At 40.3% G+C, this 23,708-nt stretch overlaps 1 protein-coding gene across 2 annotated transcripts in view; it reads right to left on the reverse strand.

Annotated features, from left to right (window-relative positions):
* KHDRBS3 (KH RNA binding domain containing, signal transduction associated 3) overlaps positions 1-23,708 on the reverse strand; it is a 156,567-nt gene that overhangs the window by 60,236 nt on the left and 72,623 nt on the right. For both annotated transcript variants that reach the window (XR_006336416.1, XM_043880231.1), the window contains exons 3-5: positions 22,759-22,875; positions 16,655-16,801; positions 5,778-5,917 (exon numbers count right to left, since the gene is read on the reverse strand). Coding sequence is in view for 1 of the 2 variants with exons in the window: in XM_043880231.1 (XP_043736166.1) it covers positions 5,778-5,917; positions 16,655-16,801; positions 22,759-22,875 (404 nt within the window). In the remaining variant the exon portion in view is untranslated. The remainder of the gene's footprint in view (positions 1-5,777; positions 5,918-16,654; positions 16,802-22,758; positions 22,876-23,708) is intronic.

A 23,708-nucleotide genomic window follows, 5' to 3' on the forward strand; every position in this document is an offset into this window, starting at 1 on the left:
CAGCCTCATGTCCTAAGTTGAAACAAACCTACCACGTGTAGCATCCAACACTGGTGAATGTGTATTTACTACCTAGAGAGACAGGCTGTATTCACTTTTTTCCCCCGCTGTCTCTGGTAACAAATGCAAGGAGAGAACACTGCCTGCTACTCGGGGTCAGGGCCAGAGGGGTCAGAGACAAGGCCAGTGGAAAAGCTAAACAGAACCAGCCGGCTGTCCTGCAGAGTGGAAGGAATGGGGCATCCTTGAGGGCTCAGATCTGTCTCACCCAGACCATCCAGGCAGCAGCAAAACAAGGGGTAGAAACCCTGTGGAGAAAAACATAAAACTAAACGGAAGTTTGCCTGGAGTGGCGTCAATCCTAATTTCCCTGACACTTCTCTGCTGGGATCCTTGCAAGGACTGAAGTGACGTATCACAGTCAGCATGGGGTAGACTGGAAAAAAAGCAACTTGCTTATCTCCTAGTAAGAAAGGAGTAAGTTTAGTCCTCTCATCTGAAACTGAATGAAAAGGTTTTATTAAAATATGTATTACTCCCTATGGCAGGATTTAATTTTAGATCATTTACATCTTTTAGCAGAAAGGTATCCTAAAGTGAGAACAGTGGGGAACATGCAAGAAGATTCCAGGAATGACCTGCTCCACTGAGACATTTCCCAGTGGTGCCATCCGTGTGACCAGTCCCAGCAGGCGACTCCACAGCCAATCAGTCACGGGGCAGACAAGAGCCACACTAGCAATACTGTAAATGTCAACACTCCATCAGAAGAGTCTAAAGAATCTGTAAGTGTACTGAATTCACTCAACATTTATTTCCTGAGTGAGTCCTATATGTCATGTATTAGAGACACAAGGTCCTTTAAGGTTTTACATTACACTAAGGAGTCACATTATACTAAGGATCACTCACCTAGAGCCAGATATCCTGGAATGTGAAGTCAAGTGGGCCTTAGAAAGCATCACTACTAACAAAGCTAGTGGAGGTGATGGAATTCCAGTTGAGCTATTCCAAATCCTGAAAGATGATGCTGTGAAAGTGCTGCACTCAATATGCCAGCAAATGTAGAAAACCCAGCAGTGGTCACAGGACTGGAAAAGGTCAGTTTTCATTCCAATCCCAAAGAAAGGCAATCCCAAAGAATGCTCAAACTATCGCACAATTGCACTCATCTCACACGCTAGTAAAGTAATACTCAAAATTTTCCAAGCCAGGCTTCAGCAATACATGAACCGTGAACTTCCAGATGTTCAAGATGGTTTTAGAAAAGGCAGAGGAACCAGATCAAATTGCCAACATCTGCTCGATCATCAAAAAAGCAAGGGACATACAGAAAAACATCTATTTCTGCTTTATTGACTATGCCAAAGCCTTTGACTGTGTGGAACACAACAAACTGTGGAAAATTCTGAAAGAGATGGGCATACCAGACCATCTGACCTGCCTCTTGAGAAACCTATATGCAGTCAGGAAGCAACAATTAGAACTGGACATGGACCAATAGACTGGTTCCAAATAGGAAAAGGAGTATGTCAAGGCTATATATTGTCACCCTGCTTATTTAACTTATATGCAGAGTACATCATGAGAAACACTGGGCTGGAAGAAGCACAAGCTGGAATCAAGATTGCCGGGAGAAATACCAATAACCTCAGATATGCAGATGATACCCCCTTATGGCAGAAAGTGAAGAGGAACTAAAAAGCCTCTTGATGAACGTGAAAGAGGAGAGTGAAAAAGTTGGCTTAAAGCTCAACATTCAGAAAACTAAGATCATGGCATCTGGTCCCATCATTTCATGGGAAATAGATGGGGAAACAGTGGACACAGTGTCAGACTTTATTTTTTTGGGCTCCAAAATCACTGCAGATGGTGACTGCAGCCATGAAATTAAAAGATGCTTACGCCTTGGAAGGAAAGTTATGACCCACCTAGATAGCATATTAAAAAGCAGAAACATTACTTTGCCAACAAAGGTCCGTCTAGTCAAGGCTATGGTTTTTCCAGTGGTCATGTATGGATGTGAGAGTTGAACTATAAAGAAAGCTGAGTGCCAAAGAATTGATGCTTTTGAACTGTGGTGTTGCAAAAGACTCTTGAGAGTCCCTTGGACTGCAAGGAGATCCAACCAGTCCATCCTAAAGGAGATCAGTCCTGGGTGTTCATTGGAAGGACTGATGCTGAAGTTGAAACTCCAATACTTTGGCCACTACATGCGAAGAATTGATTCATTGGAAAAGACCCTAATGCTGGGAGGGATTGGGGGCAGGAGGAGAAGGGGACGACAGAGGATGAGATGGCTGGATGGCGTCACCGACTCGATGGACATGGGTTTGGGTGGACTCTGGGAGTTGGTGATGGACAAGGAGGCCTGGCGTGCTGCGATTCATGGGGTCGCAGAGTTGGACATGACTGAACGACTGAACTGAACTGAAGGAGTCACCAATGAAAATGTGAACAAGTCAGAAAGGTAAATTCAGTTTGATAAATGCTGCTATGTAACCGAGAAGGGTGTGTGGACTGGCTTCTGGGCTACAGGGTGGCCCTTTCAAAGAAGGAGACGGCAAAGGCTTCTCGGAAAGGTGCCCGGGTGTGCTAAGAGCAAGGTGCTGAGGGGCGGGCAGGCGACTGCAGACAGGCCTTCCAAGGAGGAGGAGGGAAGGCCAGGGACATGGAGAGAGACTGGGCTGGCCCGTTTGAGGAACAGAAAAGAGACCAGTCTGGCTGGAATGCAGAATGAGAAAGGTGATCAAAGAAAAATAGATTTACGGATAATTTTAGAGCTAAAATCAAAATGACTTCCAAGGGGTTGGGTGTGGTGAAGATCCACCTCGGACCTTCCAACGGTCCCAGGACTAAAGTGTGAGGATGCAGTAAGTACATTTGTCTTTCATTTTATGACTGTTTTTAGCCATTTAGACATCATGAATTCTATAACTGTATTTCCCTCAGCTTTGGCCACTAGAAAGGTCAAAGCATAACCTGAAGACCAATTTTGCCAACCTTACAAAATAACATGCATCTTTTTGTATATCAATCTCACTCTTAGGATTTTTGTAATTTTCTACCCTAATACTTTCTGTATCAATTAACTTTTATTCTGTTAGGTGAATATTAACTTACAGTAAGTTACTATATGATCTGATGAGGGAAAGTAGTAAAAATACAAATTTCTCATCATAGTTTGTATTAATTGCGCTTTAATTAAAACATAACAAAATTGACAGAATGAAATTTCTATGGAAAAATGGCAAGGGAAGAATGGGTGGAAGAAAAAAACAAGATTCTGAATGAAAACCGAAGGGGAGGCTCAAAGAGAGGGAGAGGCAGGTTTCCGGAACCAGAGTGCCCGCATTCCCCCGGGTTCCCTGCCCGCTGTCCTCATTCATGACACGGTGACGAGCAGAATAGCACCCACCTCACAGGGCTGCTGCTGAGGCTTACCCTAGCCGAACTCTGTAATATGCTCAGGAAGTCCTCGGCCAGCAGCGGGCGCACTGTGAGTGCGTGCTGAAGTAAGATGGGGTGTGCAGACAAGTAGGATTTCAACAGGTGAGACGCAGAGAGAGGACTGCAGATGCAGGAACAATGTGAACAAAGGCCTGGAAGTGGGGAGCACACACTTCGACCCAGTGGTGGGGCTAGGTGCCAAACACAGGAAACACGGCAATGTAATGAATAAAGACCAATCGGGAGACAGGTCTTAAGAACAATACAGAAGGACACTGTATGCCTCTTAGAGGAACATGAATTTAATCCTGTTTAACAAGAGTGTCTGGAAGATGCGGTGCCATGGAAGCCCTCACCTCACACGAGGGAGGAAGCAGCGTCCAGAAGTACCCTCGTGAAGGTGTTCAGTCAGAACAGCCAGCCATGACTCCACACACTAAACCACGGGCTCTGACTGTGAACTCAACAGCAATCCTATCCAAGAATATCAACCACCAAGGCAACGGAAAAGCTTAAAACAGTAAGCAATGTATATGTTGTCATCAAGAATAATTTTTCATCTGGGTGGATGGAGGGGTTTCTCTAGACATTACACTCTCCGAACAGAAAGTTTCTGCCTTCCTGCCTGTTCATAAGGTAACATTTTCTACTTAACTGAAAACATGACAACCAGATTAGAAATTATCTTCAGTAAGAATGACCGGTCTGATGGGGACAGAGCATCCCCTAAACCGAAGACCCTGCCCAAGCTCTGTGCTCTCCATCCAAGGGGTAAAATGGGCCTTGGCAGGTGTGACAGTCCAGGTGGGCTCTAAATATAGGCACACGCTCCCCTGCATGAGGTGGGCCAACGGCGCTGAGCCAGACCAGGGGAAGAACAAGAGAGAGCAGATAGGGCCTCAAGGCAAGGACAGCCCACAGGCCCAGAAGCTGGAAGGGTCAGGAAAAGGATTCCTGCTACCACCTCCCAGGGGAGAGCTGTCAAACACCCAGGCTGTGGCCTCCTTTAGCTGACTGCAGACATCTAGTCTCCAGAGCTGCGACCAAATTCTACTGCTTAAAGCCACCAAATTGGTAGTAATTCACTGCAACAGCCACAGGAAACTGATATAGCAAGTATGTAATTTTTTATGATTTCAAGTAAATTATTTAACATTAGGAGAAATGGAAATGAAAGAAATTTACCATTTACTGAACAGCTACATCAATTATTTCATTAAATCATCTGCAGCAATCCTATTATTATTAGCCTGTTTTATAGAGAAAACCCACCTGGTGCCATGCCCAGGTCTGTGCTTATTTTATACTGCAATAACACCTGTCTGTAACTGCTCTGACAGGGTGCTGATCCGCAACACCCCCCAGGGGAACTGACTTGTTATTCCTCCAAATGCACTTGGTTACATGGAATAAGCCTATTTAAAATTACTTTATGCAAAACTACCTGAAAAAATACATGCAGTCATTAGTAAAAAAAAAAAAAAAAATCTGTGTGACTAAAGGGCAAAAATTCAAAAATTAAAAATAATTCTCAAATAGGTTTGAGAGTCGTATCTCAATCTACAGTTTTCTTCAACTGACTTACAATTCATTAAAACATTTTTCATGTTTAAAAGGGTCATGAATCATTAGTTCGAGACAAAAATAAAATTTCAGTGTGCCTGGACAAGATCCGGAGTATCAGATACTACAGAGCATCTACATGAAATAAAAAGAGAACAGGCATGGGGACATTTATCTGGTACCTGACACTGCTCACCACTGGAGACGTGGCACTGAACTAGCTTGATACCATCTGCACTCAAAAGGAAACACAAGCTTCTACGATGTCCATTTGTTCATCAAAGCTATCGCTTACATTTTAAAGAATTAAGGGGTTAATAGCATGAGAGTGATTAAATAAACTTATCTACATCCATTAGCTAGTAAGTGGGACAGGCCATATTTAAGCCCAGGAATGTGCACGCTCAGTTGTGTCTGACTCTTCGTGACCCCACAGACTTTGGCCCACCAGGTTCCTATGTTCATGGGAATTTTCCAATGTTTCTATGTTTTCCAATTTTTCCTAGGTTCATGGGATTTTTTCCACTGGAGTGGGTTGCCATTTCCTCCATCCAGGCATCATCTCCTGCCACCAGGGAAGCCCAAGAATACTGCAGTCCAAATGAATCCTCTTAATATGATACCATATTGCCAGAAAGCATTCCCATAGGCTTTGTATCAACACACTGGTAGACCTGCTTACCTGTTAATAAAGAAAAAAGGAAAACTGTTGCCATGACACCCCATTCTAACAACAACAAGGCAAGTCAATTAATCACACCTACCTGGTTATTGCTGGGGTTGGTACACCTCTTGTACGTAAGGTAGGTTTCCCTCGAACCACTGGGACATCGGCATTTTCGGAACCACCATTCAAATAAGTTAATTCCTGAAGCTGTGCCTGCCTGATTTCATCATTATAGTCCTACACAAAAGAGAAGAAAGCAAAGCATTTAGGACAAGAAATAAACAATTTTTAATAGAAAAGTGTATGAAAAATAGTTAAAATACATAAAATAAGATTTGAGTCTATTGAAATGAAAAGGTATCAATGAATCGTTATAAAGGGAAAAACTCAAACAGTATTTTTCCCCTAAACTAAAATTTTCTATGGTCAGTCATAACTCCTTCTCTTGGGCATACTTTCCAAGTGAATTATTTATAATAAAATTAAAATATCATGTAACTGATATATGGGCATTATTATTTACAACTCAATCAACTTGTAGTTACTAAGCATAAATGATGTACCAACGAACAAAACCCAGGGGAGCACGCATGGTTCCTACAGCCAAGGACTCTCAGTCTGACAGGAGAAAGGAGAAGACAAAGAGGCAACACGGCAGCTTTACTGAAACTAAGAACAGCATGCTCACACGCTCTTTGTACATATTCATTTGGATGTTGTTCAAGTTGCAAAATTCGGCATTTCCAAAACTGAATACATTATCTTATTCTTGAAAACCTGCTCTTACATTATTTTCAAAATATTCAGCTCAGAAACTTTGGGAGTTATCCTTGATTTCTCTCCTTTCCGTAATAATATCCCCAACTCCATTCAATAACTGTCAAGAAAGACATGCAATAAATACATGTGCGGTCTGTTTTACAATCAAAAGAAAGTTCAGGTCTATATGATCAAAAAGGAAGGCCATCTAACTCAGCCATGGACAGTTAAAAGTAGATTCTCTATAAGAAATGTCATCTATGGGTGAGTGAACCAGTTACCAGAAGAGATGCTGTAAAGTATTCTAGACAGAGGGAAAAGTATATTTTAAAATCCAGAGTAAAAGTGTGTCCAGGGAACTGAAAGAAGTGCTATATGGCTAAACCACAAGAAGTCTAGAGGGGAGAAGTGGTCTTCTAAGTGGAAAGGAAAGCAGAAACCAAATCAAGTAAAGACTTAAGTCATTTTAAAGATAACATCAAATGTCTGTCTAGAAATTATGGTACTAAAAAGTCTTTAAGAAAGTGAGCTGCATATTCAGGTTTATATTTTGAAAATGCTATGAACAACTGTGTGCCCACAAGCTAGATAACTTAGATGACACGGACAAATGCCAAGAAAGACACAAACCATCAAAACTGACAGAGAAGAAACAGAAAATATGAACAGTTAGTAACAAGTAAAAACACTAAATTAGTACTAAAAAAAAAAAAAGTCCTGCAAAAAGAAGCCTAAGTCTGCAGGGCTTCACTGGAGAATTCCACAAACAATTAAAAAAGAATTAATGTGATCCTTCACAAACTTCCAAAAACTAAAAAGAAGGAGACATCTCCTTACTGATTCTATGAAGTAAGTATTGTTGCCCTGATACCAAAACCAAAGACATTACAAGAAATCTGCAAAAGAGTGTTCTTAGGAATATAGATGCAACAGCTCTTGAAAAAGTGTTAAGAAGTCAAATCCACCAGCATGAACAATAAAAAAAGGAAATATACACAAGAACTGAGCAGAACTTGTACCAGGATTGAAAGCTTGGTTTAACCCGTGTGAAAATCAATTAACATAATACCATAATAATAGAATAAAAGACAAAAATCACATAGTAATTTTAATACACCGAGAAAAAATTTGACAGACGAATCCAACATACTTTCATTATAGAAATAGCCAACAAACTAAGAAAACCCATAGCTAATACCATATATAATGGTAAAAGACTGAAAGTGTCAGCCTAAGTCCAGGAACAAGACAGGATATATACTTCTGCCACTTTTGATTAATGGTATTCAGATTGGAAGAGAAGAAACAAAATAATTTGTTTACAGATGGCATAATCCTATGTACAGAAAATCACAAAGAATCCACAAAAACATTATTAGAGCCAATAAAAGAGTTTAGTATAGTTGCAGGATACAAGATTAATATACAAAAATCAGTTGTATTTCTTTACACTAACAATGAGCATTTTAAGAATAAAAAAAAAAGATTCCATTTAGAATAGCATCAAAAAGAATAGCATACTTAGAAGTAAATTAACAAAATAAACGTAAGATCTATACACTGAAAAGTACAAAGTAATATTGGAATATATTTTAAAAACTCTAAGTAAAAGGAAAGATATCCCATGTTCATGGATAGGAGGACCTAACATTGTTTTTATGACAATAACTCCCCCTACACACACATAAATGATCTACAGAATCAAGGAAATCCCTATTAAAATTCCAGCTGGCCTCTTGCAGCAATAGACAAGTTGATCCTAAAATTTACATGGAAATCCAAAGAATCTAGGCTAGCCAGAACTATCTAAAGGAAGAACAAAGTTGGAGGACTGTATGCTCCAATTTTAAAAATTACAGTAAAGCTATAGTACTCGAGACAGTATGATACTGACTTAAATAATACATAAAGATCAATGAAATAAAAATGAGAGCAAAGATATCAAATACAGTCAATTGATTCTCCAAGAGTCTCCAACAAATGGTGTTGCAACAACTGAATATCCACATCAAAAAGTAAGGTGGGCCCTCTACTTTTTGCCACAAAAACTACAAATGTTCTAACTTAGATTATGTTGATGGTTGCAGTACTACAGAAGATGCTAAAAACCACTGAATCACATATTTTATATGAGTAGATTTTATGCTGTGTGATTTATATCTCAAAAAAGACAATAAAAGGGGGAAAAAAACAAACAAACACTGGAGGCAGAAACATTAGGTGGAAGTAGTTAAGTAATCCCAGGATGTGGTAAAGATGACCTGGAGTAGGGAGGGACATGGCAGGAAGGGTGGGAAGAGGTAGACATGGAGTTATTTATAATGCCTAGTGTTATTAGACATGGTAAAATATTGATTACAGGGGTATAAGAGCAAAGTCAAGAATGTTGATTTTGTTTCTGGAAGACAAGAAGAGTAACAAATAATTTAATCAATTTGTGCAGGTTGAGTCTGCAATGGTCTACAGTACATAAACATTAAGATATTCTATAGCAATCAGATAGAGGAAAGGAAAACTCAGAAGTCAAAGAGAGGGATAGAGAAGTGAGCAAGGAAGAGTTACACAGGCCCCACACATTACGGAGTAGGGTGTGTCGTCAAGGCTGGCCCATGGTAGGCTCCTGGCAGAGAACCTCTGAATCTGCTGTGGGTTCTGCCTATTAAGACTGCTTTCATGTGCCTGAGGCCTGAGGTCAGGCTTGTACCCACTTGGCCAGATAAATCTGTGTCAGGAATGTGACCAATGGGGAATGTTTGTTGTGGCTCAGAAAGGGGGATTGTGGTGCTGGCCTCTGAGCATCTGTCTGCAGTGCACTGCACTGCACCCCTTTGTGACTGATCCGCAATAAAAACCCTGGACATAAGGTTCAGGCGAGCCTCCCTGGTTTGAATGAACAGCCCAGCGTCGTCACATGGTGCTGCTGGGAGAATCAATGAGTCCTGCCTAAGTCCACTGGGAAGGGACAGCAGGAAGCCTGGGCCTGGTTTCCCGACTCGCTCATTTTCTCTTTGCCAAGTGCTCCTGAAGAACAGCTGAGCCTGCAGTGGCTGTGGGGACCTCCCATGAGAATCCACCTGTAGAGAGACCAGCAGCAGGCAGGGCGTGTGGGAACTGTCACAGGGCGAGGGAAGGGCTGCAGACCCCGCTCTGAACACCCACATGCAGACGGGGAAGGTCCGCACAGACCACAGGGCGTGTGGGAACCATCACAGGGCGAGCGAAGGGCTGTAGACCCCGCTCTGAACACCCACATGCAGACGGGGAAGGTCCGCACAGACCACAGGAGGGACAGGCAGGTGGCCAGGCCACAAAAGCCACAGCAAGTCAGAGTTGCAGTCACATCAATAAGAAGCCAGGCACTGACTCTGCGGGATTCACTAACTACAAAGGCAGCACTGACTTCATAATCATTTTGGTGAACAGTGAGTGAGCTAGAATTCATTCAGGTAGAATGAAGAAAGAATGAGAACAAGTCCCAGATACACTAAAGGAGCCAGCTTCTCCCAGCTGTTTGGCTACAAAGAGGAAGAGAGAAGGACTACAGTCTGAAGAAGGAAGGAAGGATTTGATGATAGAAAGCAAATTCGAGTATGAATAAAAGACCCAGATGAGACACTATCCTGAATTATTTAGAATTAAAATACAAAATGCTGAAGCTGAAGCTCCAATACTTTGGCCACCTGATGCGAGGAGCTGACTCACTGGAAAAGACCCTGATGCTGGGAAAGAGTGGAGCCAGGAAGAGAAGGGGACGACAGAGGATGAGATGGTTGGATGGCATCACCAACTCAATGGACATGAGTTTGAGCAAGTTCTGGGATATGATGAAGGACCGGGAACCCTAGCACGTCCACGGGGTCACAAAGAGTTGGACATGACTGAGTGACTAAAAAACAAACGCTCTCTTCCTTACTTTTCAAAAGTAGAGTGCAAAAAACAACTTGTAGGAGAAAGCATTGTGAAGTAAGAAAAATAACATGGACACCAATCAGAAATGAAGTTGATATCATAACCAGCTAACACCTGCAGAGTAAGAGGAAGAGAGGTAAATGAAGAAAAATTCAAGTCATTACCATTAGCAAGAAAGGCTAAGGTCTGAGTCCAAATTTTATTGCAAATACAGATTCTCTAACTTATCTGGGGTATCATGACCTCAGAAGTCATGTGAATCTACAGTTATTTCAACTTCTTTAAAATAAGCACATCAACCTGTTCCTTGCCATTTTACTAAAAATGTGTGATTAATAAATTATTTGTAAAGCACATTCTAAATAAAATGTGCTATGTAAATGCTAAATATTAGCCCTATTGAAAAGTGTTAGAAAGCAGGACACAAAATTTTATGTGGTTAAAAACAGATTCAGGGGAAAAGAACATCACTGAGGCCCCATTAGAAATACAATAAAAAAAAAATAAGCAAAAGCGTTGCTCTGAGTAAAGTTAGGTAATTTACAATGGTGCTACAAAAAGTAGAATTAAAAGCTTATTTTAAACATCATCTGTGTGAAAGTAAATTTTAAAGTAGACAATGTAGTTAGGAGGGAAATACAAACAAAAAAATGGAATCTAAGTCAACCACATCTGAGATTTAGCCTGAATTTAACCAACTGCATGAGCAGCTCTGTAATTTTAGACAACTTCTTTAGACATGAGATAACTGTTTCTTCTGATGTCACACAAGACACTACTGATATACACACTGTAGTTACAATTTTATTGGTCTTTGAAATAATGCTTTTAAATCAGTAGAGAAACCAAGTCATAGGTGGCAGCTTACAGACTAAATTATTTTTACAATTTTACATTTTAAACTAGTCATTACTAAATTATCACTTCAACTTCCCATCTGAAAAGTGAAACTATTATAGCACTAACACCAACACTGTCATCAATTGTGAAGAGCAGAAAATTGATTAGAATTCTAATTAAATATGTATAAATGGGATTTCTCTAGCCAGTAAATTTAGAATCTATTTAAATGTGTTAGCCTGAAGAATCGGAAAAAGTTTTTCAATAAAATCATTAAAAGTAATTTATTAAAAATTCAGTGGGTTCTTTGCCAGAAACGTACTCTTCAGATATGTTTGCCAAAATATGCTAATATTTATGTTCAACGTTAATCCCGGGATCAGTGTTTGAATTATAATCTATAAGAAATAAATGTTCATTATTTGAAGACTAATTAAATAAATTCTGGAACATGCATATAAAATATTATGCAGACATTAAAAAGAATGAAGCAAAACTTTGCATATGCTTATATGAACAGAGGTACAAAACAACCTATTAAAAACAATTAAAGGTTACAAGAGAGCATGGGACTTGCAGGGTAACTGAGGAGTTTATCAAAGCTCTTCCATAAAAAGCAACAATAAAAGCTGACTGAATAGTTAAAAACAATTTTAGAACTCTGGAAACTTATTGAAGGGATACAATAAATGGAAAACACAATAAATCTGTTTGTGAAAAACTGCTAAGTCTCAGGTAAGAAGGGTGGGAGCCTGTGGTGTTTTTGTCTGGGGATGCTTCCATCCTTCTTCCCAGCCCAGATGATGCATGAATTCCACTAGGATGGTAAACCACAAGAAACAGAAGAAGGAGGTTCACTCAACTTCAAAGAATGAATGAAAAAGCTTCATGCCCAGCAGCACTGTCAATATTAGTAGCAACTGGTAGTGAATGACCAGAGAAGATCAGTCAGCAAGTCTAATAATCAGGTTTGGGGTGGCACAAGCAACAAACAGAAAGATTGGCAGATAAGCCACAAATTTACCAGCCATGGAGAGCTTTGATAGCTCTCTGCCTGATAGTGAGTGTGTGTCCACACAAAGGGGATACAAGGATTCCTGGCAGAAAGTAAAAGCCAGGGCAAACAGGAACCTGACTATACTCCCCAGTGACAGCCAGTTCCATCCGCAGAAGGTGAAAGCCCTACAGACACAGGTGTTAAGCACAACTTCTGACAAGTCACTGGTCGATCTCTCAGCAATGCTGACCCAGAGAAAACTCCTAGAAGGCCAGGCTTAAGAATAAAATTGAGAAATAAAAAAGTTAACAAAACTTTAGACCATGAAGGAGACAGACTGCAGTTTCAGTCCAACTAAATTATTAAAGAAAAGAAAAGAAAAAACCTACAACAACCACCCTCTGGGAAATAATGAATCGGAATCAGATTCATCGCAAAACATTACCTAAAATGGGGTGTTCTCACCAATAACCTAAGAGACATGCAAAGAAATGAAAATATCACCCATACGCAGGGCAGGAAGAAACTTCCCAGGAGAGGACTCAAATCTGGACTAGCAAAAAAGATTTTTAAAAACCCAAAATAACTATAATGCAAAGTTACTTAGAGGAGTTCATCAAAAGATTTGAGATGGCACAAGAATGAATCAGCGAACTTGAAGGTAAGTCAACTAAAAGTGTTCACTCTGAAAAATAAGAAAAGCAGACGAAGGAAAATGAGTCTGAGATATCTCTGGGGCACCTTCGAATGTACCAACATACACATAATGGGAATGCAGAGGTTGAGAGGGTAGGGGAGGAAGAGTAAGGTGGGAAAAAATCCAGAGAAACAATGGGTGAAAACTACCCACATCTGAAGAAAGACATAAACTGACATATCCACAAAGCTTAACGAACAAGAAAGATAAACATGTACACCAAAGTCAAATTGTTGAAAATGACAGAGAAAGCCTGAGTAGCAGCAAGAGAAAAACAACAGATCATGTACAGAACAAAATAATTAATGACTCTTCCCATCAAAAATAGTGGAGGTTATAAAATAGATGAATGGTCTTTTACTACCTAACCGCCAACCAAGAATTATATACAGGTATAATTCAGAGATATTGTGGGTTTGGTTCCAGACCACTGCAATAAAGCAAATATTGCAATAAAGCAAGTCATACAAAAATTTTAGCTTCTCAATGCCTAGAAAAGTTATGTCTAACATTATACTATAGTCTATTAGCATGCAATAGCATTGTGTCTAAAAAAAAAAAAAGCACCTACCTTAATTAAAAAATATTTTATTGCTAAAAACTGCTAACCATTATTTGAGCTTTCAGTGAGTTTCAGTAGTAATAGTAGTAATAAAGATCACTGATCAGAGATCACCACAACAAACACAAAATTAATTTTTTAAAAAGCTTGAGATACTGTAAGAATTACCAAAATGTGACACAGAGACATGAAGTAAATAAATGTTATTGGATAAATGATGCCAAGAGACTTGCCTGACACAGGGTTGTCACAACCTTCAATTTGTAAAAAACATAGTATCTCTGAGGCATAGTAAAATGAAGTGCAATAAAAAAAGTGTGCTTGTAAACTAAACTTTAGGATATAGGTGAAATAAAGACATTTTGAGAAAAAAAGAACAATTTTGCTAGCAGACCCATGTTACAAAAAAGACTAAAGGAAGTCCTTCAGGCTGAAAAGAAGCAACATCATATCATATGGCAATTCTATCTGCATAAAGAAATGAACAGCACCAAAAATAATAAATGTGTATTAATGTCTATATAAATACTGTACTACAAACCAATATCCCTTATGATTATAGATGTAAAAATCCTTACACTATTAGTAAGCAAACCCCAGCAACATATAAAAGGGACTATATATCAAGTTGGTTAAATCCTAAAACCAAGTAGGATTTAACCTTGGACTGCAGGGTTGGCTTGACATCTGAAAATCAACTATGCGACACACTAGGATTAACAGAATAAAGAAGAAGAACCACATGATCATCTCAATGGGCAGAAAAAAGCACCTGGCACAATCCAACACCCATTTGTGATAAAACGAAAGCAAAACCAAGAAACCTCTTAACAACTGGCAACAGAACTTCAACATGATAAAGAGTCGCAATAAAAAAGACCCTACAGCTAACACCACACTTACTGGTAAAAGACTAAAAATAAGAAAAGGATTTCCATCTTCACGTCTATTCAACAAAGCGTTGAAAAAGTTCTAGTTAGTGCAATAAAGAAGAAAATAAAATTAATAAAAAATGAAAGGCATCAGATAGGAAAGGAAGTAAAGCTTCTTTATTCACAGATCACATGACTCTGTATGTCCTTGTGGCCATCCACACGCTGAAACTAACAAACACATCCAGCAAGGTCAAATAAGATCAACTCCATTTCTGTACGCTAGGAACTGTCTGAAAATGAAATTTAGAAAAACAGTTCCATTCACAGTAACATCGAAAAGTATATAATACTTAGAAACAAATTTAACAAAAGAAATGCAAGCCTGGGATCCTGAAAACCATAATAAAACACTGCTGAGAAAAAAATTTAAGTATCTTTTTAAAAAACAGAGAGACATTTCAAGTTCATGGATAGGAAGATGTAATATTGTTAAGATGGAAATTATCCCCAAAGTGATCTTCAGGTTCTAGTGTCAAAACCCTAAGAAATATTTTTTTTTTTTGTAGAAAGCCACAAGCTAAATGTAAAAGAAACATAAAAATGCAAAGCAGCCAGAAAAGACAAAACAACTTTGAAGAACACAGTTGCAGAACTTACACAACCTGGATTTCAAAATCTGCTCTAAGGCTGAAGTAATTAAGAGCATGGTCCAGGCATAAGGACAGGTACATTAATCAATGGAACAGAACTGAGAATACTGAAATAAATTCATACATTTATATGCAGTTAATTTCCAACACCGGTGCTGAGGCAATCCAACAGGGGTAGAATTGTCTTTTTAGTATATGGTGCTGGGACTACTGGATACTTACTAGAAAAAGATAAATTCAGATGCTAAATCTAGTGCCATAAACAAAAATTAACTTTGAGTGGATCACAGACTTAAACCAGAGAGTTAATACCATAAAATGTTAAGAAAACACAGCAGAAATTCTTTGTGACTTTGGGTTAGGCAAGAGTCTTCTGGCCTGCTCAGGTTCAAGGTGAAAGAAGTTGGAACCCATGTCTTGGTGGAAGAGTGGAAAGAGACAGGGTGGAGGCCTGCCACGGCCACCTCTGGAAACAGAGTCTCTCCAGTTTGGCTAAGCCGGCACTCCCCAGTCCACACTGAATGACCACGAGGGGAGTAAACCTCTCTTTCCTCTTGTCAGAGTTGCAATTTTAAAGTCATTTATGTAAATATCTGATTCTAACCTGTCTCTCCCATTACAGAAGCCCCATAAGGGCAGGGACTATGTCGTGTATTGGTTTACACGTGTCTATCAAATAGAAAGCACTCAAAAACTTTGTTTTTAAACTAAATGAATAATAGGATCATCTTAACTGGCTTGACGGAACCAATAAAAAGTTAACTATATTAAGTTCCCAAATTAAAGTACTTAATCCAATCTTATGCCCTGGTTTTTCCAAGGCAGTCATGATTTATAACATGCTTTCCCTACAAATATGACAGTTCCCTCACAGATAATGTAATCATGACACAGGCTGCAGTATGCAAGTCAATCTACTGCATTTATTGAGCACGATCTGACCCCAGACAGCTGTTAGTGGAGGCGACAGTTTCTCTATAGTAAACTGTCTGAAGAGGTTCAATTTCTGTTTTTTTAAATCTAGACAGGTCCAAGTTTTTGTTTGTTAAATCTAGAACATGCAAATTATACAGAAGGCCTACATTAACTCTTGTAGTGGAAATAGGGATATATTCTCTTTAAATTATCATATTCTCAGCAACGTCAAGGTGTCTGAAAAGGATTAATGCAACCACTAACTGTTAAGAAAACATACATGTCCGCACAGCACCCTTCCTCTCTGTGCTCGTCTGCTCTTGTCCGTCACCCTAGTCATGCTACACAGAAATCGTCTGCATCCATCCGTCCCTAAACCACACAACCGCGAGGCTGGGGCCGCGCTCAGTCCACACGCCAGCTCCAAGCACAGCGCCTGGCTCGTGGCCGGCACCACCGAGCTTGTGCTGCATAGCAACGAACCTGTGAGGTGACTTCAGCGTCACAAAAAGGCTTAGGACTTGCAACCCAAAACACAAACTACTGACTACTCTTCACCGTTCTTGCTGGGTCACCTGAGCTGTATTGCCTCATCTCGTTCAAAATCCCTGGCCTCACAGAAAAAGAAGGAAAGATGCCAAGTAGTTCACAGGGACACTTTAGCAGATCAAGCGCTATGCAAATAACAATTACTGATTAGAATTATCCAGAATTAAAACAAAGGGAGGACTTTCAAGTACCAATTAATTATCAAGAAACACTGTACTAACTGGAATGAGGAACTTTTTGATTTCTTCCAGAGCATGTCCCATCCGGGCATAGGCTTCTGCTGGGGGTGCAAAAACTTCAATGAGAACATGGAGATCATCATTGAGATGGAAGTACTTTGCTTCTCCACTTTTCCTCAACTCTTCTTCCTGAAGAAAGAAAATCCATGTTTAAAAGGGTGTCATTGTAAGAAAAGAAAAAGAAAATAAAAACTACCAAGTTTATTTAGCACATGGTGGTCCTAAAGATTCACTCAGCAGCAAACAACACCCAAGAAAGTACATTTGAAACATATACATGATTCTGTCATTCCCAGGGTCTTTATGGAGACTCCACAGGCTTCTTGCTGCATGGGAGGAAGCCTCCAGTCCTGCCTCTGGCCCTGGAGTCCTCCTGCCATCTAGCCAAGGCCATGCATGCCGGCTGACTCTCTTCACCCGCCCAGCCTTGCTGGCTCACCCCCACCCCAGGCTCTGCAGAGAACTCCTCTATGCTCCTCCTGACTCTCTTCACACCCCCAGCCTTGCTGGCTCACCCCCAAGGCACGCAGAGAACTCCTCTGTGCTCCTCAAACGGGCCGCCCAACCAGGCCCACGTCTGTGCTGGTTACACTGTGTGTATCTATCTATCTATCTAAAATACTTTACTGGTGGTCCATTTTCTAATCTCTCACTTAAAGTGGTTGCCATGGAGCAGAACCCATGGTTGTCTTGTTTTACTGCATGCTTCTGTGTCTAGAAAAGCACTTGGTAAATAGTAGATGCTCAGTGAATATTTCTGAATGAATAGGTAAATATTATTATCTTTATGTTCAGTTGCTCATTCATATATTCATTCAAAAAATATTTCCAAATGCCAGGGCCTACACTCTATCTGAGAAGAAAACAGTGAATAAAATAAATGAAAATTTTTATATGATTTTATTTAATTATGAGAAACATTAAAAAAATTTTGGTTGATATAATGAAATTCAGGAGAAGAAAACAGGAGGCGGGGGGGACTCAGATCATAAAGGGACCACTAACTTTGCTCCATTAGCTTTTTCAACAAGCCTTCATTAGAGCAACAATTACTATTCTGTCGTTGTTTTCAACATTAAGATCAGATAGACAGACAAAGATTAGTAGGAACCTACAACTGGAGAGATTTCCAAAAGGCAGAAATCCCTGCAAGCCACTCCAAAAAACCTACCCTGTAAGAGAGCAAGCCCAGGGATTCCTGCCAACAGCACCTGCGGGTCCTGGAATTAGCCAAGAGGCCAAAGAGGCACACACACCCTGGATTTAAGGCTTTGTTAGTTAACTAATTTGAATTCTTATGAAGAAAAGCAATCAAAATACAGAGCATGAAAAGGGCAGCGGACCTAGAGCCAGACAGACCTGAATTTTAGCCATGTTGGTCAACATGGGTGTGAGTCTGAACGGATTATATATAACCCAACACTTAATTTGCAAAATCAATTTGGTGTCAGGGCTTCCCTCCATAGCTCAGTTGGTAAATCATTTGCCTGCAATGCAGGAGACCAGAGTTCGATTCCTGGATCGGGAAGATCCCTGGAAAGGAAATGGCAACCCACTCCAGTATTCTTGCCTGGAGAATCCCACAGACAGAGGAGCCTGACAGGCTACAGTCCAGAGGATCACAAGAGTCAGACACGACCTAGTGACTAAACCATCACCACTACCCCCACCACCACTAAACCACAATATGTATATGAGTACCCTGGTGCTCAGACAGTAAAGACTCTGCCTGCAGTGCAGGAGACCCAGGTTTGATTCCTGGGTCGGGAAGATCCCCTGCAGAAGAGAATGGCAACACACTCCAGTTTTCTTGCCTGGGAAATCCCTTGGACAGAGGAGCCTGGCAGGCTACACTCCATGGGGTCACATGAGTCAGACACGACTGAGAAACTATGGCTGTGTATATGAACGCAGGTCCACTGAGATGACTAAAAAGGCAATTTGTGTAAAGGCTGGCAAAGGAGATGGTGTATACAGTGCCCAGGACACTCCTTGTGTGTGGCAGGTACTCAGGAAATGCTAGTTTCCTTCACACTTACGGAAAGTGGATCAGAGAATGAGAGAAAAGAAAAAAAAACTGTTTGAAGGGAGAGCAAATACAAGCTACCTATGCATTTCCTTCAAAATTTGTCAAGTGTGAAAAGGACTATTCTTTATGCCAATGGTGGACTAGTTCTTGTCCTAATCAGAATATTTTCATTATTTGATCTGACACTCTGCCTTTCAAAGCTGAGGTCTTAAAAACTGGATTCTATGCCCAGTAGTTCATCTTTGAAAACATGAACTACTGAAGTAAACATTTCTTATCTTTTTCTAATAATGGCACCAAGCTAATGCTTTTAATGAGATTATAACTGTTGATTCACAGGCAAACATTTTCATTTCTATTACAAACTGAAGCTGGAACAGGGAGGCTTTCTGACCATAACCTCAGCTGTCCTGCAACTCCACAGAGTAAGCAGTTATTACTGGGTTTCTTCTTGGGTTAATGACGAGAGGCAATGCTCTGTTTAGGGAAGAACACAGACTTTATTATAGAGTTCTGCATTTAAACCCCAAATCCAACAACTGGTCAGGTTATTTTATCTTTATCTTGAAGAGGTGATTTTAAAATGAATAATAATAATGTAGTACCTACTGCTCAAAGGGTTGTTATAGTAATAAAGTAGCCATTATAATAGTCATTAGGAGTTATTAGTAATAAAGGTGTTGGAGCCTTTCAAAAGACATCAGAAGTCTTTAGAATTATGCTTAGCATATAATAAGCACTCAAATGATAAATATAGTAATGATAACTATTATAACATAATGATAGTGTTAATTATTGTATTATCCTATAACATAGACACTGTGGGCAAACATTCAGCATGTCTGGCACAAACTGAAAGCTCAACAGACCATAGCATTTTAGTGATTATTATGCTATATAACCCGTTGATACATGTCAGTAATGAATCCTACAATTTTATCAATATAGCAAGTACAAGAAGAAAATGAATTATGTTCACATTAGAACTTAAATGATGAACACTATGAAAATCTAAAAGGATGAGACTGTAATACTAGGGAATGGAAACCTCTTTAGAAATAAACATTATTAATGGAGGACTTCTGTAGACTAAAAATCAGTAAAAAGGATAAACTGAAGTTAGGCAGTGAGGATCTGACTACTACCTGGCAGATAGGACACATGTGTCGCTGAAACGATCACTGTGGTTACTGTCAGGGAGACGCTTCTGAAGGTGTAAGCCATGGACCACATGGCACAGTATGATGGGCGAGAAGGAGACGAGGTGGGCGGGGGGGGGGGGGGGGGGGGCGGTGGTGAAATGGGCTCTTTCTACTGCACTGAAGAGTTCAAAGATGGAAACGGCAGACCCGGGACTTGACATGATCAGTTCAAGGCCCAAAGAGCCAGAAGTATCCCAGAAGGTTTTCCTGCTGTGGCCACAGGCTGCTGGAGCCAAGAGACCAGGCAGAACTCGGGCATGTATAGCTGAATGACCAGCAGACTGCGGCCATCCCTATGGAGGACTAAGGACAGTGTCTGGAGGACCATGAAACCCTGAGAGCTGGATGGGCAACATCTGGAAGGATCCGAGTAACTCTGAGTACAAACACTAAGTCCCACTGAGCCTTCCACACTGGCAAAAACCTGTCTCGAACAGCCAAGGAAGCTGCTTAAAAGAAGATGACAATTCTCATGCTTTCCTTCTGCTACCCTTTATCATCTCCTGGCCAAAGACTGGATCCCTGCCTGCCCCAGGGATGCAGAAAATAAAAGAGCTCAGCTAAATCTAGAGGAGAAGGCTGCATGAGGACAGTAACTGTAGGATTCCTGGTATGTGTGTACTAAACATTTACTCCCAGTCTTTCCAACAAGGATCTGGGACCTTTTACTCTAATAAGCATACACTTAAAAGGAGAAATACTCAGTACAGTTTGAGGACAAACAGACTTGATTCTGAGCAAATGATGCTCTGCTGAAGGCCACCAATGCGACTGGGGTTTATGGGGTCAAGAGATAAAGTGCTTCTGGTCCTGGTCCCCTGACAGTGGGCTCAGTAGACTATGCTACGTCCTCAGCTCCTAGGTGCCTTGATGGGATGTAAATGATCAGCATTTGAAGAATCCCCATACTGACCCACTGACTGATGTGTTCAAGGGCACAGAAATGAGAAGATTTGTGAAAGGGTGATACCTGGTCTGGGAAAGAGGCTCAAGTGTGTAATAACAGGGAGTCCCATGTGATGCTGAGCATGCCCTCTGTGATCAGGTACCCACTGCAACAGATGTCTAACCACCTCACTCCCAGCCCCCTCAGTGCTACTCATGAACATGACTACAGCACACAGACTGCCCTCAAAAAGGATTCCTGGCTCCTGTCACTGCTGACTGTCTAACATGCCAGCAGCAGAGAACAATCACCAGCCCTTAAAACGGCCACAAGATCTGGGAGGACCGCCAGGCATGGTTAGCGAGCTGACATGGTTTAGGATTCCACTGATGATACCCAGCCAGGCACTTGCTCTTTGGACGTACAATATGGCTGAGGCCTTGACTCCCCTGCTTCCTTCTTCCCGTAAAACCATCTGTGGACTCCCTGATCACTGGCACAAAACATTGCTTCTCAAGGAGGAAGGCCCTTAATAACAAACAAGCCGCACAAAGTTGACAGGTTTCACTGGTTGTATCATGGACCTCATTACCAGATGGCCTTCCTGAAAACTTAATTAAGACATCAGCAAAGATGGGATACTTTCCAGTAAGACACACACAATTTCTGACCAACTGACCCATGTATGGTTCCATGTTCTCCTCCTGCCAGAACAGGTGAGTCAGGGAATCAGAGGAACATCCTTTGTCGACAGTGATGCTTCGCGAGCAGTTCACCTGACCTGGTGTACATCAGAATCCCTTAAACACCTATTGAAAGTTCATTTTGAGGTTCCACTGAAACAGGCTGCGGCATGGGACTCTATTTTTAAACAATGTCTCATATGACCGTGATATGTAGCCATGTTTTAATAAAGTAATATAAATTCCACTGATAAACCTGGATAATAGATTTAGGTTCTCCGAATCTCACTTTTCTGACATAAAATAAGAAAAATATTATGTATATGTCATCATTTTTCCAAGGATAACATGCAGTAATAATACATGTAAGATGGTGCACAGAGTACCTGACTCACAGTGGCTTTTAAATAAACAAATGGTGGCTTTTTTTTTATTATAAAAGCTATTGTTTAGATGGACTTTTTTGTGAGGAGGCTGAATTTTGTCTAAATATGCTTTCTGTCTGACACAATAATTGTTCAACATTTCACAGAAAGTGATCATTGAAAGTGGATTTCATTCTCACTAATATAAATCTTTTAATAATGAGAGAACAACAAAACAATAGTAGAACAACATAACTGATACCACATTATGAAATGTGAACATTTCATTCAGAATTATTATATTTAAGAAAGTGATCAATAAAAATAATTCAGTAATTTTAGTTTATTAAGAAAAGAGGCAGTCAGGTGAATACATCCAAGTAGAACAACTATGTGTCAGGTTAGGAAGCAATTAACAAAACATTTATGATCAATTTTAACTTGATAAAAAATGCATGGGGTAACAAAAGAAGGGCAAAAAGAGCAAATAAAAGCATATACTTTAAAAACTCAACAATATAAAACACAGGCGTAGAAGAAAAGACCCAAAGAAACTAGTTTAAAATGCAAATAGTGATGCTGAGACATTAGTAACTTATCTTCTCATGATAATTTCAATAAAACTGCACTTTCTAGAAGGTATTGCTTCTAGAATCAAAAGCATGGTGCTACTATTTCACTCCATAAATTAAAGTAATAGTTACAGATTTTGGTTTAAGATACTACATATTCTGAAATTGGCCTGAGTGACCCAACTTTCTGAATAGTGTCACAAATGTATCACCCTATGCAGCATTTTCCCATAATTTCCCTTGGGATCCTAGCTAGCTTTTATGTAGCACGCATTAACGCCGTGGGCGATCTGAAAGCACGTTATATGCCTTGACTGAAACAGCAGCCACTGTTTATAGCAAGCTTTACCTTCGCCTTGTCTCTCATGGAGCCTTTGCCAAGGATGGACATTTTTGTCAAGGTTTCTTCTTGTAAACGCTTCAGAGAATTTCCACGTGGCCCCAAAAGTTTTCCCACAAAGTTGAACTAGGAAAAATAAAAAAAACAACTTGTAACATTCGTATCTGAAGAAAGCAATTTATTTCCTGAATTTAGGAGACAGTGCAGTGAGCTGCACATCCCTGATTAACAATGAATAATTTAAGTTCCTGCTATAACATCACCCTATAACGTTTCCCACAGACTGCATCAAATAGGGCTAAAAACGGTAAAATTTCAAAAAACATGTATTTCTTCCTAGCAAGTCACTCCAGTGGTGACTGTATTTGTTACAAATTGTAAGTGAAGTTAATTCCCAGAATTCCTCAGTTGCCGTCCTGACAATTTCCACATCCATTCAGTACCAACCGTGAGCAGGCTGGGGGAAACAGTCACAGCTGACCTGTAAGGTGCTCCAACTGTCACCACGAAGCGCCTGCGTCCTTCCACCTGGCGAGCACCCAGGCCGGAGTTAACCAGCCCTGAGGGCTGGTCTGGGTGCCCACCCATCCAGTCAGCCGAGATGCCTAGCGCTCTACTGAACACGCAGAGTAGCAGTGAATTAATCAGGAGAACTACAGACTGAGGACTCTAAAACCTGGCTGTACCATTTTTCTGCTCAGAGACCCTGGGCTCGGGGTATCCTCATCTGTGAAACAGGAATCATAAATGGCAACAGGACCTCTCCTCACAGGTCTGAGGATTAAATGGGTCCACACAAATAAATAATTTAAAATAATGCATGGCACATAATAGGCAATAGATAACAACTGAATGAACTAAGTATTGTTAGGAATTTTACATAACTTTTAAAACCCTTATGGTAACTAAGAATCCTGCGTGCTTTCAAATAGAAAATCAGCCCTATTTACGAAGAGAGA

This window comes from Cervus elaphus, chromosome 21, assembly GCF_910594005.1.
Source record: "Cervus elaphus chromosome 21, mCerEla1.1, whole genome shotgun sequence".
Lineage (NCBI taxonomy): Eukaryota > Metazoa > Chordata > Mammalia > Artiodactyla > Cervidae > Cervus > Cervus elaphus.